The sequence below is a fragment of the Pundamilia nyererei genome, unplaced genomic scaffold (genome assembly GCF_000239375.1).
Source record: "Pundamilia nyererei isolate P.nyererei 1_Seehausen unplaced genomic scaffold, PunNye1.0 scaffold00081, whole genome shotgun sequence".
NCBI lineage: Eukaryota > Metazoa > Chordata > Actinopteri > Cichliformes > Cichlidae > Pundamilia > Pundamilia nyererei.
This window is the reverse complement of record NW_005187482.1, coordinates 1,920,954-1,933,792: the sequence shown is the minus strand read 5'-3', so window position 1 is coordinate 1,933,792 and position 12,839 is coordinate 1,920,954. Positions and strand designations below refer to the sequence as shown.

General features: G+C 41.4%; 1 protein-coding gene across 1 annotated transcript in view; it reads right to left on the bottom strand.

The window, feature by feature from the left end:
• The window catches only part of LOC102207612 (prostaglandin E2 receptor EP1 subtype-like), a 3,708-nt gene extending 1,160 nt beyond the window's left edge, over positions 1-2,548 (bottom strand). The window contains exons 1-2 of the mRNA XM_005738061.2: positions 2,325-2,548; positions 120-1,042 (exon numbers count right to left, since the gene is read on the bottom strand). Coding sequence (XP_005738118.1) covers positions 120-995 — 876 coding nt within the window. The 5' untranslated portion in view covers positions 996-1,042; positions 2,325-2,548. The remainder of the gene's footprint in view (positions 1-119; positions 1,043-2,324) is intronic.
• Positions 2,549-12,839: the final 10,291 nt, after the last annotated feature.

The following is a 12,839-nucleotide window of genomic DNA, read 5'->3' as shown; positions in this document are numbered from 1 at the left end:
TACAAGTTTTAAAAGCTCATATTGGTGCTAAATGTCAGAAACTGTGTTTTGAAAATTCACACCTTTATCATATACTGCATCAGCTCTGTCGAACGTGATCAAAGGTCCTGCACACTCACCAGCAGAGGGCTCCAGCAGATGCTGGAAGTGACCATGATTCCGACCAGCTGGACCACCATCTCCGTGTCGTGAGACCTGGTCGTGTACCGCTGGGAGCAGGACCTCTTTAGCCGGGCTCTTACCAGTGTGATCCCGCTGATGGTGTTGCACACAAAGGCCAGGCCCAGCGAGCTCAAAGCCAGTCCAGAGAATAATATCATAAAGGCCAGATCTGTGGCTTTAGTGCCCTCCATCACCCTGATAAAGCACCAAGTCCCTGGGAACTGGGATGTATAATCACCAAGACTGATGAAAGGTAGAAGTGCTACACACAAAGCTAGGAACCAGATCAGTATTAGTGCCATCTTTGTCCGAGCTGTGGTCACCAGACGAGCGTGCAGCAAAGGACTGGTGATGCCCAGGCAGCGCTCGGCGGCCATGGCACAGCCTAGGAAGAGTGGGCACAGGCCAAAAAACACCATGCAGCCCCCCAGAAACAAGCAGGAGGCGTCTTGATCTGTAGAATTATCTTGAAAACCCGAGCCCAGGCCGGCTTCTGCTTCTGTGCTTGTAGAGTATCTACTCAACACCAGGGATCCGGGGATAACATGTCCAGCCAGATCTGTGGCAACCAGGGAGCTTGCAAAGAGCAGAAACGACGCCTTTGTCCGCCGACGGAAACGGTTGTAAGCCTTGACAAGAATGATGAGGGCTACCACATTGAAAATGATGCCCAGTGTCATAGTTAGGCCAGCAGCTGTGGGGTTGTTTCGGGGTTGGGTGGTGTTTTTTGTTACTACGGCCTCCATCTTAGGCTCTTTTGCCACGGCGGTGTGGTTAGAGAAGGGAAGTAAGGCACTAATGCCTGAGGAGTTGGAGTGCTGCATTGCCAGCATCACCACCGGACTCTCGAACTGATGTGGGTCTTTTAGCTGTGGACACACTGAGAGGGGAAAAAAGGATTGTTAGCATGATCTTAGGGTCTTCCCTCTGACTTACAAGCATAAACGTGAGACTCAAAAGCTTCCTAATTTAATTCATTTTTCATTAATTCATTCACAACTGTAACTGCACAAACCACCAGATATCTAACCAGTGTCGCAAAACTGACCGATTCATCAGGGGAGGAAAAAAAACTTAAACAAGTTCTGATTTTTACTTTCAATCCAGTTGATAATTTTAGGATTTTTTTCAGCTGTAACATTTCTATCCCACCCACACTGAACATCGGAAGAATATATATGACCTGAACGATGCTCCAACTTGTCTAAATTATGCAAATCGTTATGCATGACTGTCTACCACCACATAAATCCACTATGACCAAGCAGCATAAACTCGTTGCAGCTGTTTATACCACTGGTAAGCATCACAGCTGGCCAATAGTTTAAATAAAAAAAAAAGAAAACCCAAACAAACACCCTAATCCTCAAGATCCACACCCAGTCCGCCCTCTACTTGCTCTCTGAGAACATTCAAACAGCTCTTTCACGTGTTTAATCACCACGTACCCCTGGAGGACCAGCAGGTGTGTGTACATGGGAACAGCATTAAAATAACAACAACTGTTTATTTACTGTCTTCTCAGTTAGAGCAGGCGAAAGGTGCTCGGGATAACGTGACTTACATTTCGAGAGACACAAATTTGTTCTGGGCACCCTCAGACGGCTCAGAGCAAATAGCCTCACTTATCTTTTCATAGCAGTCGAGAAGAGAAGTCTGAACAAGTTCTGACAGCCATCAAGACACTGCTACACACATTCCTTTAAAGTGTAGTTACAGTACAGCAGAGGCAGCAACAAAACTATCACTAGGTTAAATCAAAACAGAGGAAATCATACATGCAGACTCGCGCATGCTGCAGAGACAGCAATCTATACACAGGGGAGAAAAATTATGTCTTCTAATCTAAACACTTTGAGAGTCCGTCTGTCCATCAAAAGACATTTAAAGATTTAGTTGTGGTTTGTTTCTTTATCTGAACCCCATATTATTCTGTGCCTGCTAACATATCATCAGAAACATGAGTAAAAAAAGAACTATTAAAAAATGCTGAAAGCCCATAAGGACACACAGAAGTTTAGTTTAGTCGTTTCTTTTACATTTTTAAAGAGTTTGCTTTAAAGTGGGCAGTCATAGGTTTTCTATCTTCTGATATAAAAGAAGAACAAAACACACACACATTTTTCATGTAAAGTTAACATTTTAAAAGCTACTCTGCTTACCTGTGCAATGTAAAATCCATGGGAATGATTCGATGCATGTGAAAGCACGTTAATCCAAGCTGTTTTTTATTTTGTCTTGTTTTGCGCCCGAGAACGATGACTCCTTCACCTGGAGTGTTTCCTCATTAGAAAACTACGTAATGAGCTCCTCTCTCAGAACAAGCAGCCTCTCTGTTGCATTGCACAAGCATGTTCTCTGTGAGGCGCGAGTGCGACTGGCTGCTTTTATACTAAAGAGCTGCACCGTGCACACACCGCCTCTGGGAGTCTTAGTCATTGAAAATCACTTATTTCCTGCAGACAGACAGACTTTCATGAGTGCAAGGAATGAACGGGCTAGAAATCCCATGTCCCACATATAAATATTTTAAAATCCGGCTGTCTCGGGCTCCACCTCACCAAACAATACAGGGGCTCAAATGTTAAGCCTACAACTATGTATAGATTCTGAAATCTACATGGACAGACCTGCACAATTCTGCAGGAATACAAAAAGCTTCTTTAGAGTGTCTCTTTTAATGTGCAGTGATGAAGCTGCTGACTGAAATAAATCTGACTTTGCATGGCAGCAGTCTTCTAAGGATGTTTCAAATTATATTTTCTGTCACCGCTAGAAAGATGACTCTTTATATTAAACATATTAAACCAAAGTGTCAAAGAACAAACCCACAGTTTGCGCGAGTAATTCAATATGAGTCCCCTAAATTCCCCATTTCAGACACTTTTTTCTTCCCTTGACTCTTTATGATGTCACAGAGAAGGGCTAGCCCTCTACTGTGAGGACAGAAGTGCCACTAACTTGCTGTTTAAACCATATATTTTTGTGAGGGGCAAGTCAATCACGTGAAAGTTGGCTTAATGGCAGGACGAAGCGAGTGAAAACAGCTTGTTTCACACAACGGGTGAACTGAGGGGCTTGCAGCATAAAGGCTTATTTTGCATTACTCAAGTTCAAGACGCAAAACATTAAGTTAGAAACGATTAAAATGCCTCCTTTGATTAACTTTAATCTGCATTTAATATTTGCTTTTGCTGCTAAAGAGACGTGTCCGTGTCTGTTGATCCTTTAGAAATTAAAACACGCACTCCGTTCTCCAGAGACTCATCTGAACAACATCAGCAGCTCTGTGGTCAGCTCTCATCAATGTAAACCAGCTGTGCTCCCACCGATACAAACATGTCTGCTTCAACCTCTGGGGCCCACAGCTGCAACATCGTGATTTTCCAGTTCGCCAGAGGACCAGACAGACTGCTGATAATAAACTGCTAAGACTGCACTCAGTTGATGAAAAGAAGGTATCCGGAGCTACTCGGATTTCCAACATCGCCAATCGGCCGTATCTCTGCACTTAAGAAACTAATGAAATTCCTCTTCGAGCAAGAGGACGTGTTATTATACTGTTACCTTATATCAAAACAGCATGAGGAATCTGCTGTCAAATGATAAGGCTAATGTACACAATACACCTCTATGTTCCTAGACACAATGCTGCTGCTATGTGTGTGGAAAATCCGCTTTGACTGGCAAGGAAATGAAGTGAGGAGTGTGCATGTATACCGGATCAGTTCAATCAAAAAAACACAAGTGCTCTTTCACATCTAAGCTTGTGAACTGCATGTGTAAGTGTCCCACTGAATGACACAGCATGCCATTAGAGATAGGTGCAGCTAAAGCACCGTTAGCTTGGGTTAATGCAGTCCTGTCCGGTTTTAAAACCTTGCACACGTATAACTAAATGGATGAATTCAGTATTCACGAATGGGAAAGAGCTTGGGTGGAGAGACGGAGGTGCAGATGAGTGATCCACTGATGAGGGAGGCTGTTAGGATGGTTGGACAGGAAGTTTGCTGTGGGGAACAAAAACGGAAAGGTTGCCAACTATGGACCGTTTTCCATCTACAGAGCTATGCCAAAATGAGCCATAACTGTGACCTAACAGGACGTCATTTTCTTTCCCCCTTTTTTCTTTAGTAGCAAAAAAACAGGCTGTTAAAGGTCTGTAACAACACATGCACTCATGCTGTGATCAAATATGCCAAAAAGATGTTTATTTTTCTTCTTTTTAGGCCTTATGAGTAACCGAGTCCAATTACAGTGCTATACAAAAATGTGTTTTATTTAGCCGTAAACATTTAATTCCAGATCACATGCCAAAACATACTTTAGGGAGAATGTTTCCTTGAAAACGAGATCAAAGTAAAAGCTAACAACCCCCCCCCCCCCAAAAAAAAGGTGGCTTTAAAAACATCTTTTCCATCTCTGGATGTGTGCTGGGCTGTGTACAGAAAACCGCACGACAAAAACAGCTGTAAGTGCGCCTTTCATGTGATTTTGTGTCACAGTGAACAACAGACGTCAGCTAAGCAATAATTCTTACTGTTCTTAAAACAAACTCTACCTGATACCTTAAATACCAGAAGGCCCACCCATGCCAGCGGTCATGTTTTGGACCTTGAACGCCTCGCCTCATTGCACAGGAAACTTCTAGGCTGAATGGCATTGCCCGTGGCCGAATATAAACAACAAGAGTTCATTAGAAACACTGACCTTTGCAGGAAGTCCCATGTTTTCCTATATTTACTCCTTGTTTGGACATCTACTGAAAAAGTCAGTGCCCCTTCTTTCACCCGGTCTGTCTACAATGAGGACCATTTTGTGACAGTTTCAAGTATGATGAGGTTTAAATGCTGCTTGTTTGGCAGACTGATATCTGGAATTTATTTAGTAGGAAACCTCATAATTGCCATATTTTAGAAACAAAATTTTTGCATAATTGCACATGTTTTGCCGTTTGGTTTGGTCTAACTCAGTGAAAGCGTGTTTGTCGAAAACAGAGACTAGAAAATTTGGAGAAATTTTGACTTGCACTTTGCTTTAAGGCTCTGAAGACTTCCTCCAACTTTACTGTAACAGTTTCAGTACATAAATGAATGCAAATACATGTGCAGTGTATGTACGATTACACAGACAGCAGCATCCTGATGTCGTTGCTCGCTGTCATTTCTTCTGAGCTGTGTGGTTGCGACGCCTTTGAGCTTTTATGTTTCTGAGGAACATTTTTTTCTTGAAAGTGACAAAACAGAGACAACTCTGCAAAACAACAGTGTGGGTGGCCATTTCTGTGGAATTAGCCCCTATTAATCTTCACAAGTCACTTGGTTCTTCTTCTTCTCTTCTTCTTCTCCTTTTTTGGTAAAAAGCCTTTAAATGCTGTCAGCGTTTAAAGAGGTGAAGCTCAACTATTGGCAAAATATTAAGTTAAAATGGAGTATACAAAAAATACTGGGCTGAGAAGAGGATTTCATTTTTTGTGGGTTTTTTTGTTTGTTTGTTGTCCACAGTGGCCTAGACACACACACACACACACACAAAGCTCACAGAACAAAAACAGTTACAGGGGAGACAATAACGCGATGAACCAGCAGCAGAAGTGACAAGCTAACAGCTAGCAAACAATAGCAAACATATCTACAGCACTGTATGACTCATGTAACTAAAACGCACATTAGAAGAAACAAAAATTAAAAAAAAAAAAAAAAAAAAAATTAAATAAAACACACATTACCTGTATGTTTTTCTCCTCATGATTCAGATGATTTTGATTTCAGTTTCTGTCCCTTACACACTACACTTCCACAGTGCTCCATGAGATTTTTTTTTTTCTACTTTCATGGTGTTTTATCCAACTTCTTTTTATTCAAGTTTAGGATTATATACCCAAAAGACACCAACGGAGTCACCAATTAGCCACCCATATGCTATGTAACTGAAAGAACCTGTGATGGACCAGGCAGTGAAGGAAAGTCGGACACAGGTTAAAGTCCATTAAAGGTTTTTTATTTAACCCCAAAATAAAATTGGTTAAACTATACAGAACATTTTTAAACTTGGGTCCATAAAAGAGGTCAAAATAACAGAATTCTACTCAAAAACGGGCAACAAATGATACTGCTAACTAAAAAAACTGACCTACCTAACCGAGATACAGGAGAAACTTAAATAGTGGCTGATCAGCCCACAAAAACACAAAAGGAGTAAACCTATCTAAAACTAACATAACAAATTCTATCCCCCCCCCCTCATGGTCCAGAATCGTGGTATGACCCAATTGGCAGGCTTGCTCCGCCCCTTTTCCACCTCTTGGCTCATCAATCAAGGGACCGGAGCAGCTGCCACGGACCTAACTCAGAAAACAAGGAAATTAAATCATACATACATAACAGTGTAAACTAAAATGCGCACACTTATTTTATAATACAGTATTATGTGAGTATGTAAATTAATTCTAAACCAAAACCAGTTATTTATTATCCTGTAAATTAAATCTTATATTTAAAGAAAGAAAAATGTGAGTGTAGTGTTATGTGTAAGCCTCTACACTGATATTTGGTGGATATTTCTACTGTGTGACTATAACTGCAGCCACCACAAAAAGCAATAAACAAAGTATTAAATATTCCAAACGTTTTCGGCCATTTTGACATAAAAACTAATAATGACATTGGAGTTTACATTAATATGAGTTGTAATGCTGATAATCCACCGAAATCAAAACAATGCAGGGGCGGCAGATCAGCCAAAGTCAAAGAACACTGCCACACATCTCCCTTAATTGTTTTGTGGTTTGTTGCTTTATTGATCGCTTTGATCATGAAACTGTTCAGCTTCTACTCTTCCCTGCACGCAGCAAAGCCAAACAATGATCACAGAATCCCTCTGAAAGGCGTGACAACCTGATCAGAAGCACAGCGTTTCCTCCAGGAGGCCGCAAGCTCGAGAGAAAACATCTAAATATCAAAGGTCTCCCTAAAGATCCTCGCATGTTGAGTTAAACACACCTTTAACAAGCGACCAGCAAACCACACTGTTCCTTAATGTAAGTGAACAGACTTATCAAGGCTCTTTCATTAAGAGACGGGAGACTCTAATGGATCATAATCAGTTTTATGAAATTAATTCAAAAGACAGTTTTAGTTTTTATCAGCTGCAGCCCTGGTGCTGTTTAATGGTCTGATAGTGAAAAATAGTTATAAGAACACAACTCAAACATAGACTTTGACTACATGCAAATATAGTGATGATGTAAGGTCCACAAGTAGAAATGGGTGCTTATAAAATAATGACATTGTTGTCAAATTTGCAGCCAACAGAAAAAAAAAAAGAAATCAAGGAATAAAGCTGTGTCCAAGATCTAACATTTGTTGCTGGCGGTCACCACGGAAACACAAAGATATCTGACGCTGCTGAGAAACTTTCGACCCTCCTACTGTACAGATGTCCAAGATCTTCCCGGAACAGTGATGGTATTTCTTCCAGAAAACTGATGGGTGTTGATTTAAGACTTGCTGATCTCTAATCTTGAGGGTCACAGTATAAGTTACCAGTAAGAAGTGAACCACCTTCAAGGTTAATCCTGAATTTAATCCAGAGTAAGATAAATCCCTGCTTTGTAGTACGGGCCTCAGGAAGTAACTAAATACTAAACAGAGACAAGAGACTCACGTTAACAGAAAGTCAGAGACAAGGCAACAGTGGAAACCAAACAGAAGGAAACAGAACAATGAGATGGAAACACGTCCTCATCTGAACATGAGGAATAACAAACTTAAAATAGAGGCTGAAGCTAATTTGAGACCAAGAATTCAAGTCCTGCTATGGCAGTAAATCATAAACAGGCATCCACGTTTGCATTGCTGCAAACACATAAATGCTGCAGTGACACTGGACGCTCACTGGATTCAGCAGCACTGCTAGGTACTGGAAAATCCATTTCTTTTGCAGGCTCATTTCTATGCATCAACTTTTAAGAGGTGCTTTCCATCGATTGCTTATGGGTGAGTGGTTTATGGTTGGATTTGGGTGCGTAGAGGGTGGGATAGGAGGCACGCATTTCCAGTTTGAATGCGATCTATAAAAGGAACATTGCCTGCAGGTGTTCATGGGTTACTAAAGATATGGGGCCATTAGAGACGTTTGTGCAGTATTGATCCAACACTAAGTTTTATAAATGAGATCCGAGGTGTGCAAAGTTTGCAAATGCCAAGAGGACTCAAAGCTACCTGTTGTAAGAATTTACCTTGTATTATAAATAAATAGATAAAGCAATAGATGGATGCAATGTGGATCTATACTGTGTACGCCTGATGTGTAATTATGCATCGCGTGTAAAGCGATACATTAATGTTATGTGTAAAGTGAGCTATGAAAGCAGTTACTACTGCCTGAAAGCCACTTATGTTTTTGTGCTGTTTCCTTTCAGCCGCACAAATTCACACAACTTAACCACTGTCGTCCACTAATGTCTTTTTTAGTCTCTAGCTGGTCAAAAAGGGAAACTAATGCGGATTTGTTTGCTTCTAACATGACAAGGATCCTCTCCCTCTCCCAGCTGACCTCCCCACTGGGATCCTCCTGTCATGTCACATGTCACTCCTGCCACAGCCACTGCACAATTAAATCTCTGCAGTCAACCCCGACGTGCTTACCATATAAAAACGACATTAGCGTTGTAAATATTCAAACACGTCAAACACTTCTGGTCCACCTTCTGACCGCTGCGACTGCCTGGCTCCTTCCTATAAAATCTAGGTGTACTGTAGTCACTTGAAGTGCTCACATCATCATTCCTGCCTTTCATCAAGCGGACTTAATGAACGGCCACTTCCCGTACTAAGAGAAGTGCAAAATAGCGGTGGCACAAGGGCGGACACCACTTATCATTCGCTTTCTGTATAAATCAAATGAAAACTCCATTAGTGAAAATGAATGTGATATATCAGGCTCTATCCAGCGAGAGGCTGAATCATCCCGAAAAGGTCAGACACAGAAAGAGATGAGTCACCCCTGCAGACGACCTCAATGCATAACTCTATTTAATGCATACGTCTGTCTTGTTTCAGAGCAGGTCTGCTGCAGTTATGAGGCAAAACGTTGGTTCACGAGGCTCACGTGATGTGTGATTATATAATGGAGGGCCTGCAGGATACATTGCATCATCTGGGCCTGGTGGCTGTGGCTGTTGCAGTGACTCCTCAAAGTCCTCCACAGACAGTTGCAGTTCACTGACTGAGCCCCCTGGTCAACGCTTTTAAAATATTCCCTTTAAGTGGTTTTGACATTTTAGCAGTTTATCCTTACTGGCCTTCAAAATCCAAATTCCCTCATGATTATTGACTATGTCCATTAGTGTCACTGGAGTAGGGCGATAAGTTAAAACTCTGTGACAAGTCTGAGCTATTTTAACCTTGACTGCTGGTCATCCTCAGCCTCAGCTCCAGGCGGTGACATTAAGCTTGTTTCAGCTTGCCTTTGCCCCTTAATGTCCTCACATTGCAGAGAATACACAGTGATGGATGGTGTTTTGCTTGAATGTAGTTTGGTGACTGCATGTCGTGGTCCAGGCAGGCCTGGGGTTTGTTTCCTTTGTCTCTGTCTCTCTCTCAGGTGGAGAGTTGAGCTGCACCTGCAGGTGTTCTCCTCATGTTTCCGAGCTCCAGCCATCACACCTGTTGCTGCTTTGTGCACTGACTGGCTTGAGCAGCTATTCTCTGGCAGATCGATGTTACCCTGGTGATGGTAATCAGCCTCCAGTGAAAGAGGCATTTGATCCTTCTCCTCACATACCGGGCTTGAGTAATTGGGCCCCATCGTGTCTTAAAGACCTCATAGTCCTATATCACCCCAATAGAGCACTTTGCTCTCAGACTGCTTACTTATGGTTTCCAGAGTATTTAAAAGTAGAATGGGAGGCAGAGCCTTCAGCTTTCAGGCCCCTCTTCTGTGCAACCAGCTCCCAGTTTGGATTTGGTAAACAGACGCACTCTCTACTTTTAAGATTAGACTTAAAACTATCGTTTTTGATAAATCTTACAGTTAGGGTTGGATTAGTTGACCCTGAATCCTGCCTTAGTTACACTGCAATAGGCCTGGGCTGCTGGAGGGTTTCCCATGATGCACTGAACGTTTCTTCCTGTGTTATTGTAGGGTCTTTCCCTTACTACATAAAGGGTTGTGGTGATTTGGCGCTATAGAAACCAAATTGAATTGAATCTCTCCTGAAAACCTACAACACTTTCACAAGGAAGTAAGCCTTTCCTTCACCTCTACCTACTTACCTGCAACTATTCACCTGGCCTTGCATTTGGAAAAGAAAAAGATTCCACTAACCTGCCCGCACACTCTCCATCACATTCTCACCTGCTCATCTGAAATCCTCTGAGCATCTACTTGTTTTCTCTTGCAACCTTCTAAGAGCAAGAATAAAAACTAAAAATACTGCATAGGGAAAATTAACTTCCAAAATCCCTACCATACACAGACCTGTGTTCACCTCTCCGGCACATTTCCTTCACCATTCCAATCTCACTTACCTGCTGTTCACCTTACCTGCCTTGGAGGTCCAGCTCTGTAAAAGCCTCAGTAAACTCACTCTCTCTCTCTGAGTCTGCTTTTGAGTCCTGTCACTTCAATCATGAAGGAAGTTTTAATTCAGAGCTCTCTACAATTTTTTAAAATTCTAACCAAACTTAAAATGCAACTACACGTAGAAGTTACAGAAGTTTTTCTCCCCTTATAACCACACTTGGATAGATCAGATTGTGTGACTTTTTAACAAACTGATTCCCTGCTATTTCTTTAACATCATTACGGCTGCATTAGCTGATAATTTGACAAGTGCAACAAGCTGTAAAAACACTAGTCTGTGCAAAGTATAAGCCGCTCTCCTTATAAAGAGCCACTGCGTCAAGAATTATTTTTGAATCTCAGTTTTATTGTCTGTATATTTGCACGAGTTCTTGCTTTGAAAGTGCTAAATTTAGGGGGACTACTTAAATGACTCATGCAAGGGACACACTGAGGTCTGTGGCCAGCAGTTTGCTGCTGTTTGCACCATTAGTGATGAGCCTGATGTAGCTGAGACAGTCGTTGTTAAGAGGACTAATGTTTTTTTGGAATGCCAGGTGGAGATATGAACAGGACTGATACTGATGGAACACTGGAGCCAAAGCTTTGGCTCTGTCCAGTAGCTTGTCTCCATCTCCTTACCTTAGTCATTTGTTTCACCTTTAAGCATCATTCTTTTTCAGGCTTTCTAACCATTTAATTTTACTCTCTGCCAACTCTGCAGAAAAACACATGCCTGTTTAGCAGCTGAGAAATTCCTCGACCCGCACTAGCTGGTTTCTAGCTTGCTATTTAGTATCACACACTGGGTTGATCGCAGGTTTTTATCGCCTTTATGAAGCCACAGTGCTTTAAATAAATCAAACCCTGCATTTAAAAAAACACTGAGCTGAAAGACACCAAAAAGCTCAGTTTGTTGTGTTTTAAAAGGCTGCTGAATGAAGAATTGTTAGCTATTAAGCTGCTTTCAAAATAACACTTTTTTTGTTCCGTTTTATCCATATTAGAAATGTCTTCCTGGTAAAAATATTACTTTCCCATAAGTTACATAAAAAGGGGGAAAAAATGACCAAAGAATGACAGTTACACATCTCTACTTCAGGTCCTTTGACTATGGTGCTATTTCTCATTAGACCCCATGTAAAAATGACCTTTAGAAAATCAAGGGATATCCAGTTCTGTCCCCTGCAATTACTTGTTTTTTTTCCTCTGTCCTCAGTTTTTCCACAGCACAAGTCAAGTCACTTGCGTGAGCCGTACTGTCAACATGAATCAAAGTGCGCTAGCAGAGCAAAGACGGCTAACTGCAAAGAACCTGTGGAAACTTTAAGAATCAGGTGATAGTTATGTAAGCTCTGAATGTGCTCTCTGGTTCTTATGTTCATTTATCTATATAAACTTTGCCTTTAATATAATAAAGTAAGAAAATAACTTGGGCTACAACAAATCTTTATCCAAGGTCATAAAATGGTGCTAAAGTTAGCAACACTTGGTTGATGGTTGGTTCCATAAAACTGACAGATCGGTGACCCCTGCTCCTCTAGTTTAATAATGAGACTTCTAGCTTTGAATTAAATTTCCCAACCACTCCATAGATCCTCATGAATACTACAGGATAACTTTTAGTACATTTTTTTCTTCATCTAGGGGGTAAAAAAGCCCGTTTATGGTCATGTACCTCTAAAAAAACCTTTCATCAAAACTCTCAGTAACTTATTTACAAATATTAGTGTATATCAGATTCCCAGTGACAGGAAACAATAAGATAAAGGTTTATTCATTCATAATCTGGCCCTAAGATCAATCCAGCCTTTAACATTTGATGGGAATGCGCTTGGCTGTAGACCTCACCCAGCGAAGCGGTCACTGCAGCTCACAGAGTTGTAAGTGCCAGAGCTTTTCTCAAAGAACCACTTTGTTTATTCTTTTTTTTATCTTCAACACTTTGCTCTGAATAAACATCAGATATCACAGAGAGGGCAGAGGCATGAATTCATTCTGGTAACAAAACATGTGTCAGCTGGAATGATCTGCTTGAGAGAGGCCTCAGTTTGCTAACGACAAAACCTTCTGCTTATTTCAAGGATATTGCCAGTGGTTTTCTCCCTGTT